The sequence below is a fragment of the Vidua macroura genome, chromosome 1 (genome assembly GCF_024509145.1).
Source record: "Vidua macroura isolate BioBank_ID:100142 chromosome 1, ASM2450914v1, whole genome shotgun sequence".
NCBI classification, from domain to species: Eukaryota; Metazoa; Chordata; class Aves; order Passeriformes; family Viduidae; genus Vidua; species Vidua macroura.
The window spans coordinates 153,595,133-153,610,393 of NC_071571.1; the positions used below are offsets into that span (position 1 = coordinate 153,595,133).

Consider the following 15,261-nt stretch of genomic DNA (forward strand, 5'->3'; position numbering starts at 1 on the left):
AAAATTCCCAAAAAAATCCCCAAAAAATCCCAAAAAATCCCAAAAAATTCCCCAAAAATCCCTGAAAAACACCCAAAAAAATTCCTAAAAAATCCCCAAAAAATCCCAAAAAATCCCCAAAAATTCCCCAAAAATCCCCAAGAAATCCCCAAAAAAGTCCCAAAAAAATCCCCGAAAAATCCCCAAAAAATCCCCAAAAATATCCCAAAAAATCCCCAAAAACTCCCTAAAAAAACCCCAAAAAAATCCCAAAAAATCCCCAAAAATCCCAAAAAATTCCCCAAAAAATCCCCAAAAAATCACAAAAAAGACCCAAAAAAATTCCTAAAAATTCCCCAAAAATCCCAAAAAAAATCCCAAAAAAATCCCAAAAAATTCCCGAAAAATCCCTGAAAAATTCCCAAAAAATTCCCAAAAAATTCCCAAAAAATTCCCGAAAAATCCCCCAAAAATTCCCAAAAAATTCCCGAAAAATCCCAAAAAAATTCCTAAAAAATTCCCAAAAAATCCCAAAAAATTCCCCAAAAATTCCCCAAAAAATTCCCAAAAAATTCCCGAAAAATCCCAAAAAAATTCCCAAAAAATTCCCGAAAAATCCCCAAAAATATCCCAAAAAATCCCCAAAAAAATCCCCAAAAATTCCCCCAAAAAAATCACAAAAAATCACACAAAACCCCAAAAAATCCCCAAAAAATTCCCAAAAAATCCCCAAAATTTCCCAAAAAATCCCCAAAAAAATCCAAAAATTCCCCAAAAAATCCCAAAAAAATCCCCAAAAAATCCCCAAAAAATCCCAAAAAAATTCCTAAAAATTCCCCAAAAATCCCAAAAAAATCCCCCAAAAAATCCCAAAAAATCCCAAAAAATTCCCCAAAAATTTCTGAAAAATACCCAAAAAAATCCCAAAAAATCCCAAAAAATTCCCCAAAAACTCCCTAAAAAACCCCCAAAAAATCCCCAAAAAAATCACAAAAAATCCCAGAAAAATTCCTAAAAAATCCCCAAAAATATCCCAAAAAATCCCCAAAAAATCCCCAAAATTCCCAAAAAATCCCAAAAAAATCCCCAAAAAACCCCAAAAAATCCCCAAAAAATCCCCAAAAATTCTCAAAAAATCCCCAAAAATTCCCGAACAATCCCCAACCCCCCGGAATCCCGGGAATTCCGCGCTGACCTTGGTGTGGCCGAGGTGCCGGAGGCTGCCGAGGATCCGCGGCTCCAGGCGCGAGCGCAGCAGCTCCGGAGCCGCCGCCGCCGCCACGCGGCCGTAGCAGAGCGCCAGCGCCCCGCGCTGCTGCTCCGCCTCCACATCGCTCCGCTCCTGCCGGAAAATACCGGAAAAATATGGGGAAAAGTTGGGAATAATATGGGGAAAAATATGGGGAAAAATGGGGGGAAAATATGGGGGGAAACAGGGGAAAAATGGGGAAAATATGGGAAAAATATGGGGAAAAGTTGGGAAAAATTATGGGAAAAGATGGGGAAAAGATGGGGGGAAAATATGGGGGGAAACAGGGGAAAATATCAGAAAAGGTGGAAAAAAGATGGGGAAAATATGGGGGGAAATGGGGGAAAATATCAGAAAAGGTGGGGAAAAGTTGGGGAAAATATGGGACAAACATGGGGAAAATATGGGGAAAAGATGGGGAAAAGATGGGAAAAATATGGGGAAAATATGGGGAAAATATGGGGAAAATATGGGAAAATATGGGGAAAAGATGGGGAAAAGATGGGAAAATATGGGGAAAATATGGGAGAAATATGGGAGGAAATATGGGGAAAAGATGGGGAAAATATGGGGAAAAGGTGGGGAAAATATGGGAAAAATATGGGGAAAATATGGGAGAAATATGGGAGGAAATATGGGGAAAAGATGGGGAAAAGATGGGGAAAATATGGGGAAAAGGTGGGGGAAAATGGGGAAAATATGGGGAAAAGATGTGGGAAATATGGGGAAAAATATTGGGAAAAAGATGGGAAAAATATGGGGAAAGATGGGGGGAAAAGATGGGAAAGCGGAGGGGAAACGCGGCCGTAGCAGAGCGCCAGCGCCCCGCGCTGCTGCTCCCCCTCCACATCGCTCCGCTCCTGCCGGAAAACACCGGAAAAATATGGGGAAAAGTTGGGAAAAATATGGGGAAAAGTTGGGGAAAATTATGGGAAAAGTTGGGAAAAAATGGGGAAAAGATGGGGAAAAGATGGGGAAAAGATGGGGAATTTATGGGAGAAATATGGGAAAAATATAGGAAAATATGAGGAAAAGGATGGGGAAAATATGGGAAAAATACAGGGAAAAATGGGGAAAAATATGTGGAAAAGATGGGACAAATATGGGGAAAAATGGGGAAAATTTGGGAGAAATATGGGGAAAAATACTGGAAAATATGGGAATAATATGGGAATAATATGGGGGAAAGATGGGGAAAAGATGGGAAAGCGGAGGGGAAACGCGGCTGGAGCAGAGCACCAGGGCCCCGCGCTGCTGCTCCCCCTCCACATCGCTCCGCTCCTGAGGGAAAACACCGGAAAAATATGGGGAAAAAATGGGGAAAACGTGGGGGAAATATGGGAAAAAAATGGGGAAAATATGGGGAAAATATGGGAATAATATGGGGAAAATATGGGAGAAATATGGGAGAAATATGGGAGAAATATGGGAGAAATATGGGGAAAAAATGGGGAAAAGATGGGGAAAAGATGAGGAAAATACGGGGAAAAGGTGGGGGAAATGGGGAAAATATGGGGGAAAGATGGGGAAAAGATGGGGAAAAGATGGGGAAAAGGTGGAGAAAAAATGGGAGAAATATGGGAATAATATGGGGAAAATATGGGGAAAAGATGGGGAAAATATGGGGGAAATATGGGGAAAAGATGGGGAAAAGATGGGAAAAGATGGGAAAAAATGGGAAAAGATGGGAAAAAATGGGAAAAATGTGGGGAAAATAATGGGAAGATATGGGAATAATATGGGAAAATATGGGGAAAATATGGGGGGAAATCGGGAAAAAATATCGGAAAATGTGGGGAAAAGTTGGGGAAAAGATGGGGAAAAGATGGGAAAAAAAATGGGGGGAAATGGGGGAAAATATCAGAAAAGGTGGGGAAAAGTTGGGGAAAATATGGGGCAAATATGGGAAAATATGGGAAAAACCTGGGGAAAGTATGGGGAAAAAATGGGGAAAAGATGGGGAAAATATGGAGAAAATGGGGAAAATTTCGGAGAAATATGGGGAAAATGGGGGGAAAATATGGGAAAAAATGGGGAAAATATGGGAAAAATATGGGAGAAAATATCAGAAAAGATGGAAAAACGCAGGGAAAATGGGGGGAAACATGGGAAAAATATGGGGAAAAGATGGGAAAAATATGGGAAAAATATGGGGAAAATATGGGGAAAAGATGGGGAAATATGGGAAAAGATGGGAAAAAATGGGAAAAATATGGGGGAAAATATGGGGAAAATATGGGGAAAAGATGGGGAAATATGGGAAAAGATGGGAAAAAATGGGAAAAATATGGGGAAAATATGGGGAAGATATGGGAATAATATGGGAAAATATGGGGAAAATATGGGGGGAAATGGGGAAAAATATCGGAAAATGTGGGGAAAACTTGGGGAAAAGATGGGGAAATATGGGGAAAATATGGGAAACATATGGGAAAAAAATGGGAAAAATATAGGGAAAATATGGGAAAAGATGGGAAAATGTGGGAAAAAGATGGGGAAAGGATGGGGAAATGTGGGGAAAATGTGGGGAAAATATGGAAAAGCCTTGGAAAAACAATGGAAAAAAGCAGAGAAATATGGGAAAAGGCATGGAGAAAGAAAACGTGGAAAAAATGTGGGAAAAATGTGGGAAAATGTGGGAAAAATGTGGGAAAATGTGGGAAAAAAGATGGAAAAAACACGGGAAAAACAAGGGAAAACATGGAAAAACACGGGAAAAAATGGAAAAAAAACATGGGAAAATGGAAAAAAACACGGGAAAAAAAGGAAAAAAACATGGAAAAATATGGGAAGAACAATGGGAAAACAAGGAAAAAATATGGGGAAAAGCATGGAAAAGCCAGAATTCCGGATTTGGGGAATTGGTGGAATTTCGGGAATGCTGGGAGAACGAAATTCCAGCAGGATGGGATTGGTGGAAGGATGGAATTCGGGGCTCACGGAATTCCCGGAGCACGGAATTCCCACGGACCCCGTGGAAAAACCACGGAAATCCCGCGGAAAATTCCTGGAATTCCAAGGAATGCTCGGAACATTCCCAAAAATCCCCACCCCAGGCCGTTCCCACCAATCCCCATTCCCATTTTCCCCATTTTTTCCCAAAAATCCCCACCCCAGGCCCTTCCCACCAATCCCCATTCCATTTTTCCCATTTTTCCCAAAAATCCCCACCCCAGGCCGTTCCCACCAATCCCCATTCCCATTTTTCCCCATTTTTCCCAAAATCCCCACCCCAGGCCGTTCCCACCAATCCCCATTCCCAGTTTTTTCCACATTTTTCCCAAAAATCCCCACCCCAGGCCGTTCCCACCAATCCCCATTCCCATTTTTCCCATTATTCCCAAAAATCCCCACCCCAGGCCGTTCCCACCAATCCCCATTCCCATTTTTCCCCAAAAATCCCCACCCCAGGCCGTTCCCACCAATCCCCATTCCCATTTTTTTCCCATTTTTCCCAAAAATCCCCACCCCAGGCCCTTCCCACCCATCCCCATTCCCATTTTTCCCAAAAATCCCCACCCCAGGCCGTTCCCACAAATCCCCATTCCCATTTTTTCCCCATTTTTCCCAAAAATCCCCCACCCCAGGCCGTTCCCACCAATCCCCATTCCCATTTTTTCCCATTTTTCCCAAAAATCCCCACCCCAGGCCGTTCCCACCAATCCCCATTCCCATTTTTTCCCATTTTTCCCAAAAATCCCCACCCCAGGCCGTTCCCACCAATCCCCATTCCCATTTTTCCCAAAAATCCCCACCCCAGGCCGTTCCCACCAATCCCCATTCCCATTTATCCCCATTTTTCCCAAAAATCCCCACCCCAGGCCGTTCCCACCAATCCCCATTCCCATTTATCCCCATTTTTCCCAAAAATCCCCACCCCAGGCCGTTCCCACCAATCCCCATTCCCATTTTTCCCAAAAATCCCCACCCCAAGCCGTTCCCACCAATCCCCATTCCCATTTTTCCCAAAAATCCCCACCCCAGGCCGGTCCCACCAATCCCCATTCCCATTTCTTCCCATTTTTCCCAAAAATCCCCACCCCAGGCCGTTCCCACCAATCCCCTTTCCCCATTTTTCCCAAAAATCCCCACCCCAGGCCGTTCCCACCAATCCCCATTCCCATTTTTCCCATTTTTCCCAAAAATCCCCACCCCAGGCCGTTCCCACCAATCCCCATTCCCATTTTTCCCATTTTTCCCAAAAATCCCCACCCCAGGCCGTTCCCACCAATCCCCATTCCCATTTTTTCCCAAAAATCCCCACCCCAGGCCGTTCCCACCAATCCCCATTCCCATTTTTCCCATTTTTCCCAAAAATCCCCACCCCAGGCCGTTCCCACCAATCCCCATTCCCATTTTTCCCAGTTTTTCCCAAAAATCCCCACCCCAGGCCCGTCCCACCAATCCCCATTCCCATTTTTCCCAAAAAATCCCCACCCCAGGCCCTTCCCACCATTCCCATTTTTTCCCATTTTTCCCAAAAATCCCCACCCCAGGCCGGTTCCCACCAATCTCCCATTCCCATTTTTCCCAAAAATCCCCACCCCAGGCCGTTCCCACCAATCCCCATTCCCATTTTTCCCAAAAATCCCCACCCCAGGCCGTTCCCACCAATCCCCATTCCATTTTTTCCCATTTTTTTCCCATTTTTCCCAAAAATCCCCACCCCAGGCCATTCCCACCAATCCCCATTCCCATTATTCCCAAAAATCCCCACCCCAGGCCGTTCCCACCAATCCCCATTCCCATTTTTCCCATTTTTCCCAAAAATCCCCACCCCAGGCCGTTCCCACCAAGCCCCATTCCCATTTTTCCCATTTTTCCCATAAATCCCCACCCCAGGCCGTTCCCACCAATCCCCATTCCCATTTTTCCCAAAAATCCCCACCCCAGGCCATTCCCACCAATCCCCATTCCCATTTTTCCCAAAAATCCCCACCCCAGGCCGTTCCCACCAATCCCCATCCCATTTTTCCCAAAAATCCCCACCCCAGGCCGTTCCCACCAATCCCCATTCCCATTTTTCCCAAAAATCCCCACCCCAGGCCGGTCCCACCAATCCCCATTCCCATTTTTTCCCATTTTTCCCAAAAATCCCCACCCCAGGCCGTTCCCACCAATCCCCATTCCCATTTTTGACCCAAAAATCCCCACCCCAGGCCCTTCCCACCAATCCCCATTCCCATTTTTCCCATTTTTCCCAAAAATCCCCACCCCAGGGCCGTTCCCACCAATCCCCATTCCCATTTTTCCCCATTTTTCCCAAAAATCCCCACCCCAGGCCCGTTCCCACCAATCCCCATTCCCATTTTTCCCAAAAATCCCCACCCCAGGCCGTTCCCACCAATCCCCATTCCCATTTTTCCCAAAAATCCCCACCCCAGGCCGTTCCCACCAATCCCCATTCCCATTTTTCCCAAAAATCCCCACCCCAGGCCGTTCCCACCAATCCCCATTCCCATTTTTCCCCATTTTTCCCCAAAAATCCCCACCCCAGGCCCTTCCCACCAATCCCCATTCCCGTTTTTCCCAAAAATCCCCACCCCAGGCCATTCCCACCAATCCCCATTCCCATTTTTCCCATTTTTCCCAAAAATCCCCACCCCAGGCGATTCCCACCAATCCCCATTACCATTTTTCCCATTTTTCCCAAAAATCCCCACCCCAGGCCGTTCCCAACAATCCCCATTCCCATTTTTCCCAAAAATCCCCACCCCAGGCCGTTCCCACCAATCCCCATTCTCATTTTTCCCATTTTCCCAAAAAATCCCCACCCCAGGCCGTTCCCACCAATCCCCATTCCCATTTTTCCCATTTTTCCCAAAAATCCCCACCCCAGGCCGTTCCCACCAATCCCCATTTTTCCCCATTTTTCCCAAAAATCCCCACCCCAGGCCCTTCCCACCAATCCCCATTCCCATTTTTCCCATTTTTCCCAAAAATCCCCACCCCAGGCCATTCCCACCAATCCCCATTCCCATTTTTCCCATTTTTCCCAAAAATCCCCACCCCAGGCCCTTCCCACCAATCCCCATTCCCATTTTCCCCATTTTTCCCAAAAATCCCCACCCCAGGCCGTTCCCACCAATCCCCATTCCCATTTTTCCCAAAAATCCCCACCCCAGGCCGTTCCCACCAATCCCCATTCCCATTTTTCCCAGTTTTCCCAAAAATCCCCACCCCAGGCCGTTCCCACCAATCCCCATTCCCATTTTTCCCAAAAATCCCCACCCCAGGGCCGTTCCCAACAATCCCCATTCCCATTTTTCCCATTTTTCCCAAAAATCCCCACCCCAGGCCCTTCCCACCAATCCCCATTCCATTTTTCCCAAAAATCCCCACCCCAGGCTTTTCCCACCAAGCCCCATTCCCATTTTTTCCCATGTTTCCCAAAAATCCCCACCCCAGGCCGTTCCCACCAATCCCCATTCCCATTTTTCCCAAAAATCCCCACCCCAGGCCATTCCCACCAATCCCAATTCCCATGTTTTCCCAAAAATCCCCACCCCAGGCCGGTCCCACCAAGCCCCATTCCCAGTTTTCCCAGTTGTTCCCAAAAATCCCCACCCCAGGCCCGTCCCACCAATCCCCATTCCCTGTTTTCCCATTGTTTCCCAAAAATCCCCACCCCAGGCCGTTCCCACCAATCCCCATTCCCATTTTTCCCCATTTTTCCCAAAAATCCCCACCCCAGGCCGTTCCCACCAATCCCCATTCCCATTTTTCCCAAAAATCCCCACCCCAGGCCCTTCCCACCAATCCCCATTCCCATGTTTTTCCCAGTTTTCCCAATAATCCCCACCCCAGGCCGTTCCCACCAATCCCATTCCATTTTTCCCAAAAATCCCCACCCCAGGCCGTTCCCACCAATCCCCATTCCCATTTTTCCCATGTTTCCCCAAAAATCCCCACCCCAGGCCGTTCCCACCAATCCCCATTCCCATTTTTCCCATTTTTCCCCAAAAATCCCCACCCCAGGCCCTTCCCACCAATCCCCATTCCATTTTTCCCAAAAAATCCCCACCCCAGGCCCTTCCCACCATTCCCATTTTTTCCCATTTTTCCCAAAAATCCCCACCCCAGGCCGTTCCCACCAATCCCCATTCCCATTTTTCCCAAAAATCCCCACCCCAGGCCGTTCCCACCAATCCCCATTCCCATTTTTCCCAAAAATCCCCACCCCAGGCCGTTCCCACCAATCCCCATTCCCATTTTTTCCCATTTTTTTCCCATTTGTTCCCAAAAAATCCCCACCCCAGGCCATTCCCACCAATCCCCATTCCCATTATTCCCAAAAATCCCCACCCCAGGCCGGTCCCACCAATCCCCATTCCCATTTTTCCCATTTTTCCCAAAAATCCCCACCCCAGGCCGTTCCCACCAATCCCCATTCCCATTTTTTCCCATTTTTCCCATAAATCCCCACCCCAGGCCGTTCCCACCAATCCCCATTCCCATTTTTCCCAAAAATCCCCACCCCAGGCCATTCCCACCAAGCCCCATTCCCATTTTTCCCAAAAATCCCCACCCCAGGCCGTTCCCACCAATCCCCATTCCCATTTTTCCCAAAAATCCCCACCCCAGGCCGTTCCCACCAATCCCCATTCCCATTTTTCCCCAAAAATCCCCACCCCAGGCCGTTCCCACCAATCCCCATTCCCAGTTTTTCCCATTTTCCCAAAAATCCCCACCCCAGGCCGTTCCCACCAATCCCCATTCCCATTTTTCCCAAAAATCCCCACCCCAGGCCCTTCCCACCAATCCCCATTCCCATTTTTCCCATTTTTCCCAAAAATCCCCACCCCAGGGCCGTTCCCACCAATCCCCATTCCCATTTTTCCCCATTTTTCCCAAAAATCCCCACCCCAGGCCGTTCCCACCAATCCCCATTCCCATTTTTCCCAAAAATCCCCACCCCAGGCCGTTCCCACCAATCCCCATTCCCATTTTTCCCAAAAATCCCCACCCCAGGCCGTTCCCACCAATCCCCATTCCCATTTTTTCCCAAAAATCCCCACCCCAGGCCGTTCCCACCAATCCCATTCCCATTTTTCCCCATTTTTCCCAAAAAGTCCCCACCCCAGGCCCTTCCCACCAATCCCCATTCCCGTTTTTCCCAAAAATCCCCACCCCAGGCATTCCCACCAATCCCCATTCCCATTTTTCCCATTTTTCCCAAAAATCCCCACCCCAGGCGATTCCCACCAATCCCCATTACCATTTTTCCCATTTTTCCCAAAAATCCCCACCCCAGGCCGTTCCCAACAATCCCCATTCCCATTTTTCCCAAAAATCCCCACCCCAGGCCGTTCCCACCAAGCCCCATTCTCATTTTTTCCCATTTTTCCCAAAAATCCCCACCCCAGGCCGTTCCCACCAATCCCCATTCCCATTTTTTCCCATTTTTCCCAAAAATCCCCACCCCAGGCCGTTCCCACCAATCCCCATTTTTCCCCATTTTTCCCAAAAATCCCCACCCCAGGCCCTTCCCACCAATCCCCATTCCCATTTTTCCCATTTTTCCCAAAAATCCCCACCCCAGGCCATTCCCACCAATCCCCATTCCCATTTTTCCCATTTTTCCCAAAAATCCCCACCCCAGGCCCTTCCCACCAATCCCCATTCCCATTTTCCCCATTTTTCCCAAAAATCCCCACCCCAGGCCGTTCCCACCAATCCCCATTCCCATTTTTCCCAAAAATCCCCACCCCAGGCCGTTCCCACCAATCCCCATTCCCATTTTTCCCATTTTTCCCCAAAAATCCCCACCCCAGGCCGTTCCCACCAATCCCCATTCCCATTTTTCCCAAAAATCCCCACCCCAGGCCGTTCCCAACAATCCCCATTCCCATTTTTCCCATTTTTCCCAAAAATCCCCACCCCAGGCCCTTCCCACCAATCCCCATTCCCATTTTTCCCAAAAATCCCCACCCCAGGCTTTTCCCACCAATCCCCATTCCCATTTTTTCCCATTTTTCCCAAAAAATCCCCACCCCAGGCCGTTCCCACCAATCCCCATTCCCATTTTTCCCAAAAATCCCCACCCCAGGCCATTCCCACCAATCCCAATTCCCATTTTTCCCAAAAATCCCCACCCCAGGCCGTTCCCACCAATCCCCATTCCCATTTTTCCCATTTTTCCCAAAAATCCCCACCCCAGGCCCTTCCCACCAATCCCCATTCCCATTTTTCCCATTTTTCCCAAAAATCCCCACCCCAGGCCGTTCCCACCAATCCCCCATTCCCATTTTTCCCCATTTTTCCCAAAAATCCCCACCCCAGGCCGTTCCCACCAATCCCCATTCCCATTTTTTCCCATTTTTCCCAAAAATCCCCACCCCAGGCCGTTCCCACCAATCCCCATTCCCATTTTTTCCCATTTTTCCCAAAAAATCCCCACCCCAGGCCGTTCCCACCAATCCCCATTCCCATTTTTCCCATTTTTCCCAAAAATCCCCACCCCAGGCCGTTCCCACCAATCCCCATTCCCATTTTTCCCATTTTTCCCAAAAATCCCCACCCCAGGCCGTTCCCACCAATCCCCATTTTTCCCCATTTTTCCCAAAAATCCCCACCCCAGGCCGTTCCCACCAATCCCCATTCCCATTTTTTCCCATTGTTCCCAAAAATCCCCACCCCAGGCCATTCCCACCAATCCCCATTCCCATTTTTCCCATTTTTCCCAAAAATCCCCACCCCAGGCCGTTCCCACCAATCCCCATTCCCATTTTTCCCAATATTCCCAAAAATCCCCACCCCAGGCCCTTCCCACCAATCCCCATTCCCATTTTTTCCCATTTTTCCCCAAAATCCCCACCCCAGGCCCTTCCCACCAATCCCCATTCCCATTTTTTCCCATTTTTCCCAAAAATCCCCACCCCAGGCCGTTCCCACCAATTCCCATTCCCATTTTTTCCCAAAAATCCCCACCCCAGGCCGTTCCCACCAATCCCCATTCCCATTTTTCCCATTTTTCCCAAAAATCCCCACCCCAGGCCCTTCCCACCAATCCCCATTCCCATTTTTCCCCATTTTTCCCAAAAATCCCCACCCCAGGCCGTTCCCACCAATCCCCATTCCCATTTTTCCCAAAAATCCCCACCCCAGGCCGTTCCCACCAATCCCCATTCCCATTTTTCCCAAAAATCCCCACCCCAGGCCGTTCCCAACAATCCCCATTCCCATTTTTCCCATTTTTCCCCAAAAATCCCCACCCCAGGCCCTTCCCACCAATCCCCATTCCCATTTTTCCCATTTTTCCCAAAAATCCCCACCCCAGGCCGTTCCCACCAATCCCCATTCCCATTTTTCCTAAAAATCCCCACCCCAGGCTTTTCCCACCAATCCCCATTCCCATTTTTTCCCATTTTTCCCAAAAATCCCCACCCCAGGCCGTTCCCACCAATCCCCATTCCCATTTTTCCCCAAAAATCCCCACCCCAGGCCCTTCCCACCAATCCCCATTCCCATTTTTTCCCATTTTTCCCAAAAATCCCCACCCCAGGCCGTTCCCACCAATCCCCATTCCCGTTTTTTCCCCATTTTTCCCCCAAATCCCGTGGGAATTCCCACCTTGAAGATGCTGAACAAGCCCTGGGATTTCCGGACGACGTCGGATTTCTCGAATTCCTCCAATTTTTCCAAAGTTTCCTCCAGGTGATTCCGGGCGCAGATCCCGAAGCAGGAAGCGAGACCCTGCGGGAATTCCGGGAAGAAAACCCTGGAGCAGAATTCCCAAGTTTTTTTTTGTTTTTTATTTTGTTTTTTTCAGGATTTATTCCCAATTCCCGGGCTGTGCCAAGGGAATTCCCACCTGGAATTCCATGAATTCCAAGATTCCGGGCAGGAATTCCCACCTGGGAAGGGCTGGGATGGAATTTTGGCAGCTCCATCCCCAGAATTCCAAGATTTTGGGCAGGAATTCCCACCTGGGAAGGGCTGGGATGGAATTTTGGCAGCTCCATCCCCAGAATTCCAGGAATTCCAAGATTTTGGGCAGGAATTCCCACCTGGGAAGGGCTGGGAAGGAATTTCCAAGGAATTCTGGTGTCTCCATCCCCAGAATTCCATAATTTCGGGCAGGAATTCCCACCTGGGAGGGGCTGGGATGGAATTCCCAGGGAATTTCGGGATCTCCATCCCCAGAATTCCATGAATTCCAAGATTCCGGGCAGGAATTCCCACCTGGGTGGGGCTGGGACGGAATTTCCAGGGAATTTTGGCGGCTCCATCCCCAGAATTCCAAGATTTTGGGCAGGAATTCCCACCTGGGAAGGGCTGGGACAGAATTCCCAGGGAATTTCGGGATCTCCATCCCCAGAATTCCATGAATTCCAAGATTTTGGGCAGGAATTCCAACCTGGGAAGGGCTGGGATGGAATTCCCAGGGAATTTTGGTGTCTCCATCCCTGGAATTCCAAGATTTTGGGCAGGAATTCCCACCTGGGAAGGGGCTGGGATGGAATTTTGGCAGCTCCATCCCCAGAATTCCAAGATTTTGGGCAGGAATTCCCACCTGGGAAGGGCTGGGACAGAATTCCCATGGAATTCGGGTGTCTCCATCCCTGGAATTCCATAATTTTGGGCAGGAATTCCAACCTGGGAAGGGCTGGGACAGAATTCCCAGGGAATTTTGGCGGCTCCATCCCTGGAATTCCAAGATTTCGGGCAGGAATTCCCACCTGGGAGGGGCTGGGAAGGAATTTCCAGGGAATTTTGGGATCTCCATCCCCAGAATTCCATGAATTCCAAGATTCCAGGCGGGAATTCCCACCTGGGAAGGGCTGGGGTGGAATTTCCAAGGAATTCTTGTGTCTCCATCCCCAGAATTCCATAATTTCGGGCAGGAATTCCATCCTGGGAAGGGCTGGGAAGGAATTCCCAGGGAATTTTGGCAGCTCCATCCCCAGAATTCCAAGAATTCCATCATTTCAGGCAGGAATTCCAATCTGGGAAGGGCTGGGATGGAATTCCCAGGGAATTTCGGGATCTCCATCCCCAGAATTCCATGAATTCCAAGATTTTGGGCAGGAATTCCCACCTGGGAAGGGCTGGTAAAGAATTCCCATGGAATTTTGGCAGCTCCATCCCCGAAATTCCAAGAATTCCATAATTTCAGGCAGAAATTCCCACCTGGGAAGGGCTGGGATGGAATTTTGGCAGCTCCATCCCCAGAATTCCAAGATTTTGGGCAGGAATTCCCACCTGGGAGGGGCTGGGGTGGAATTTCCACGGAATTTTGGGATTTGCATCCCCAGAATTCCATGAATTCCAAGATTCCAGGCAGGAATTCCCTCCTGGGAAGGGCTGGGAAGGAATTCCCAGGGAATTTCAGGATCTCCAGCCCCAGAATTCCCTGAATTCCAAGATTTTGGGCAGGAATTCCCTCCTGGGAAGGGCTGGGATGGAATTTTGGCAGCTCCATCCCCAGAATTCCAAGATTTTGGGCAGGAATTCCCACCTGGGAAGGGCTGGGACAGAATTCCCAGGGGAATTTTGGCAGCTCCATCCCCGAAATTCCAAGAATTCCATAATTTTCAGGCAGAAATTCCAACCTGGGAAGGGCTGGGATGGAATTTTGGCAGCTCCATCCCCAGAATTCCATGAATTCCATAATTTTGGGCAGGAATTCCCTCCTGGGAAGGGCTGGGATGGAATTCCCAGGGAATTTTGGCGGCTCCATCCCCGAAATTCCAAGAATTCCATAATTTCAGGCAGAAATTCCCACCTGGGAAGGGCTGGGGTGGAATTTTGGCAGCTCCATCCCTGGAATTCCAAGATTTTGGGCAGGAATTCCCACCTGGGAGGGGCTGGGATGGAATTCCCAGGGAATTTCGGGATCTCCATCCCCAGAATTCCATGAATTCCAAGATTCCGGGCGGGAATTCCCACCTGGGAAGGGCTGGGATGGAATTCCCCATGGAATTTTGGCGGCTCCATCCCCGGAATTCCAAGATTTTGGGCAGGAATTCCCACCTGGGTGGGGCTGGGGTGGAATTTCCACGGAATTTTGGGATTTGCATCCCCAGAATTCCATGAATTCCAAGATTCCGGGCGGGAATTCCCAACCTGGGAAGGGCTGGGATGGAATTTTGGCAGCTCCATCCCCAGAATTCCATGAATTCCAAGATTTTGGGCAGGAATTCCATCCTGGGAAGGGCTGGGATGGAATTTCCAAGGAATTCTGGTGTCTCCATCCCCAGAATTCCATAATTTCGGGCAGGAATTCCAACCTGGGAGGGGCTGGGACAGAATTCCCAGGGAATTTCGGGATCTCCATCCCCAGAATTCCATGAATTCCAAGATTTTGGGCAGGAATTCCCGCCTGGGAAGGGCCAGGATGGAATTCCCAGGGAATTTTGGCGGCTCCATCCCCAAAATTCCAAGAATTCCATAATTTCAGGCAGGAATTCCAACCTGGGAAGGGCTGGGAAGGAATTTCCAGGGAATTTTGGCGGCTCCATCCCCAGAATTCCATAATTTTGGGCAGGAATTCCATCTTGGGAAGTGCTGGGATGGAATTCCCAGGGAATTTGGCGGCTCCATTCCCAGAATTCCATGAATTCCAAGATTCCGGGCGGGAATTCCCAACCTGGGAAGGGCTGGGATGGAATTTCGGGATCTCCATCCCCAGAATTCCAGGAATTCCAAGATTTTGGGCAGGAATTCCCTCCTGGGAAGGGCTGGGAAGGAATTTCCAAGGAATTTCGGGATCTCCATCCCCAGAATTCCATAATTTCAGGCAGGAATTCCAACCTGGGAAGGGCTGGGATGGAATTTCCAGGGAATTTCGGGATCTCCATCCCCAGAATTCCATGAATTCCAAGATTCCGGTCGGGAATTCCCAACCTGGGAAGGGCTGGGGTGGAATTTTGGCAGCTCCATCCCCAGAATTCCAAGATTTTGGGCAGGAATTCCACCTGGGAGGGGCTGGGATGGAATTTCCAGGGAATTTCGGGATCTCCATCCCCAGAATTCCATGAATTCCAAGATTTTGGGCAGGAATTCCCACCTGGGTGGGGCTGGGATGGAAT

At 48.9% G+C, this 15,261-nt stretch overlaps 1 protein-coding gene across 1 annotated transcript in view; it reads right to left on the bottom strand.

The window, feature by feature from the left end:
• Positions 1-15,261, bottom strand: part of LOC128810753 (maestro heat-like repeat-containing protein family member 1) — an 85,264-nt gene that overhangs the window by 46,802 nt on the left and 23,201 nt on the right. The window contains 3 exon segments of the mRNA XM_053983905.1: positions 1,175-1,321; positions 11,801-11,923; positions 12,413-12,495. Coding sequence (XP_053839880.1) covers positions 1,175-1,321; positions 11,801-11,923; positions 12,413-12,495 — 353 coding nt within the window.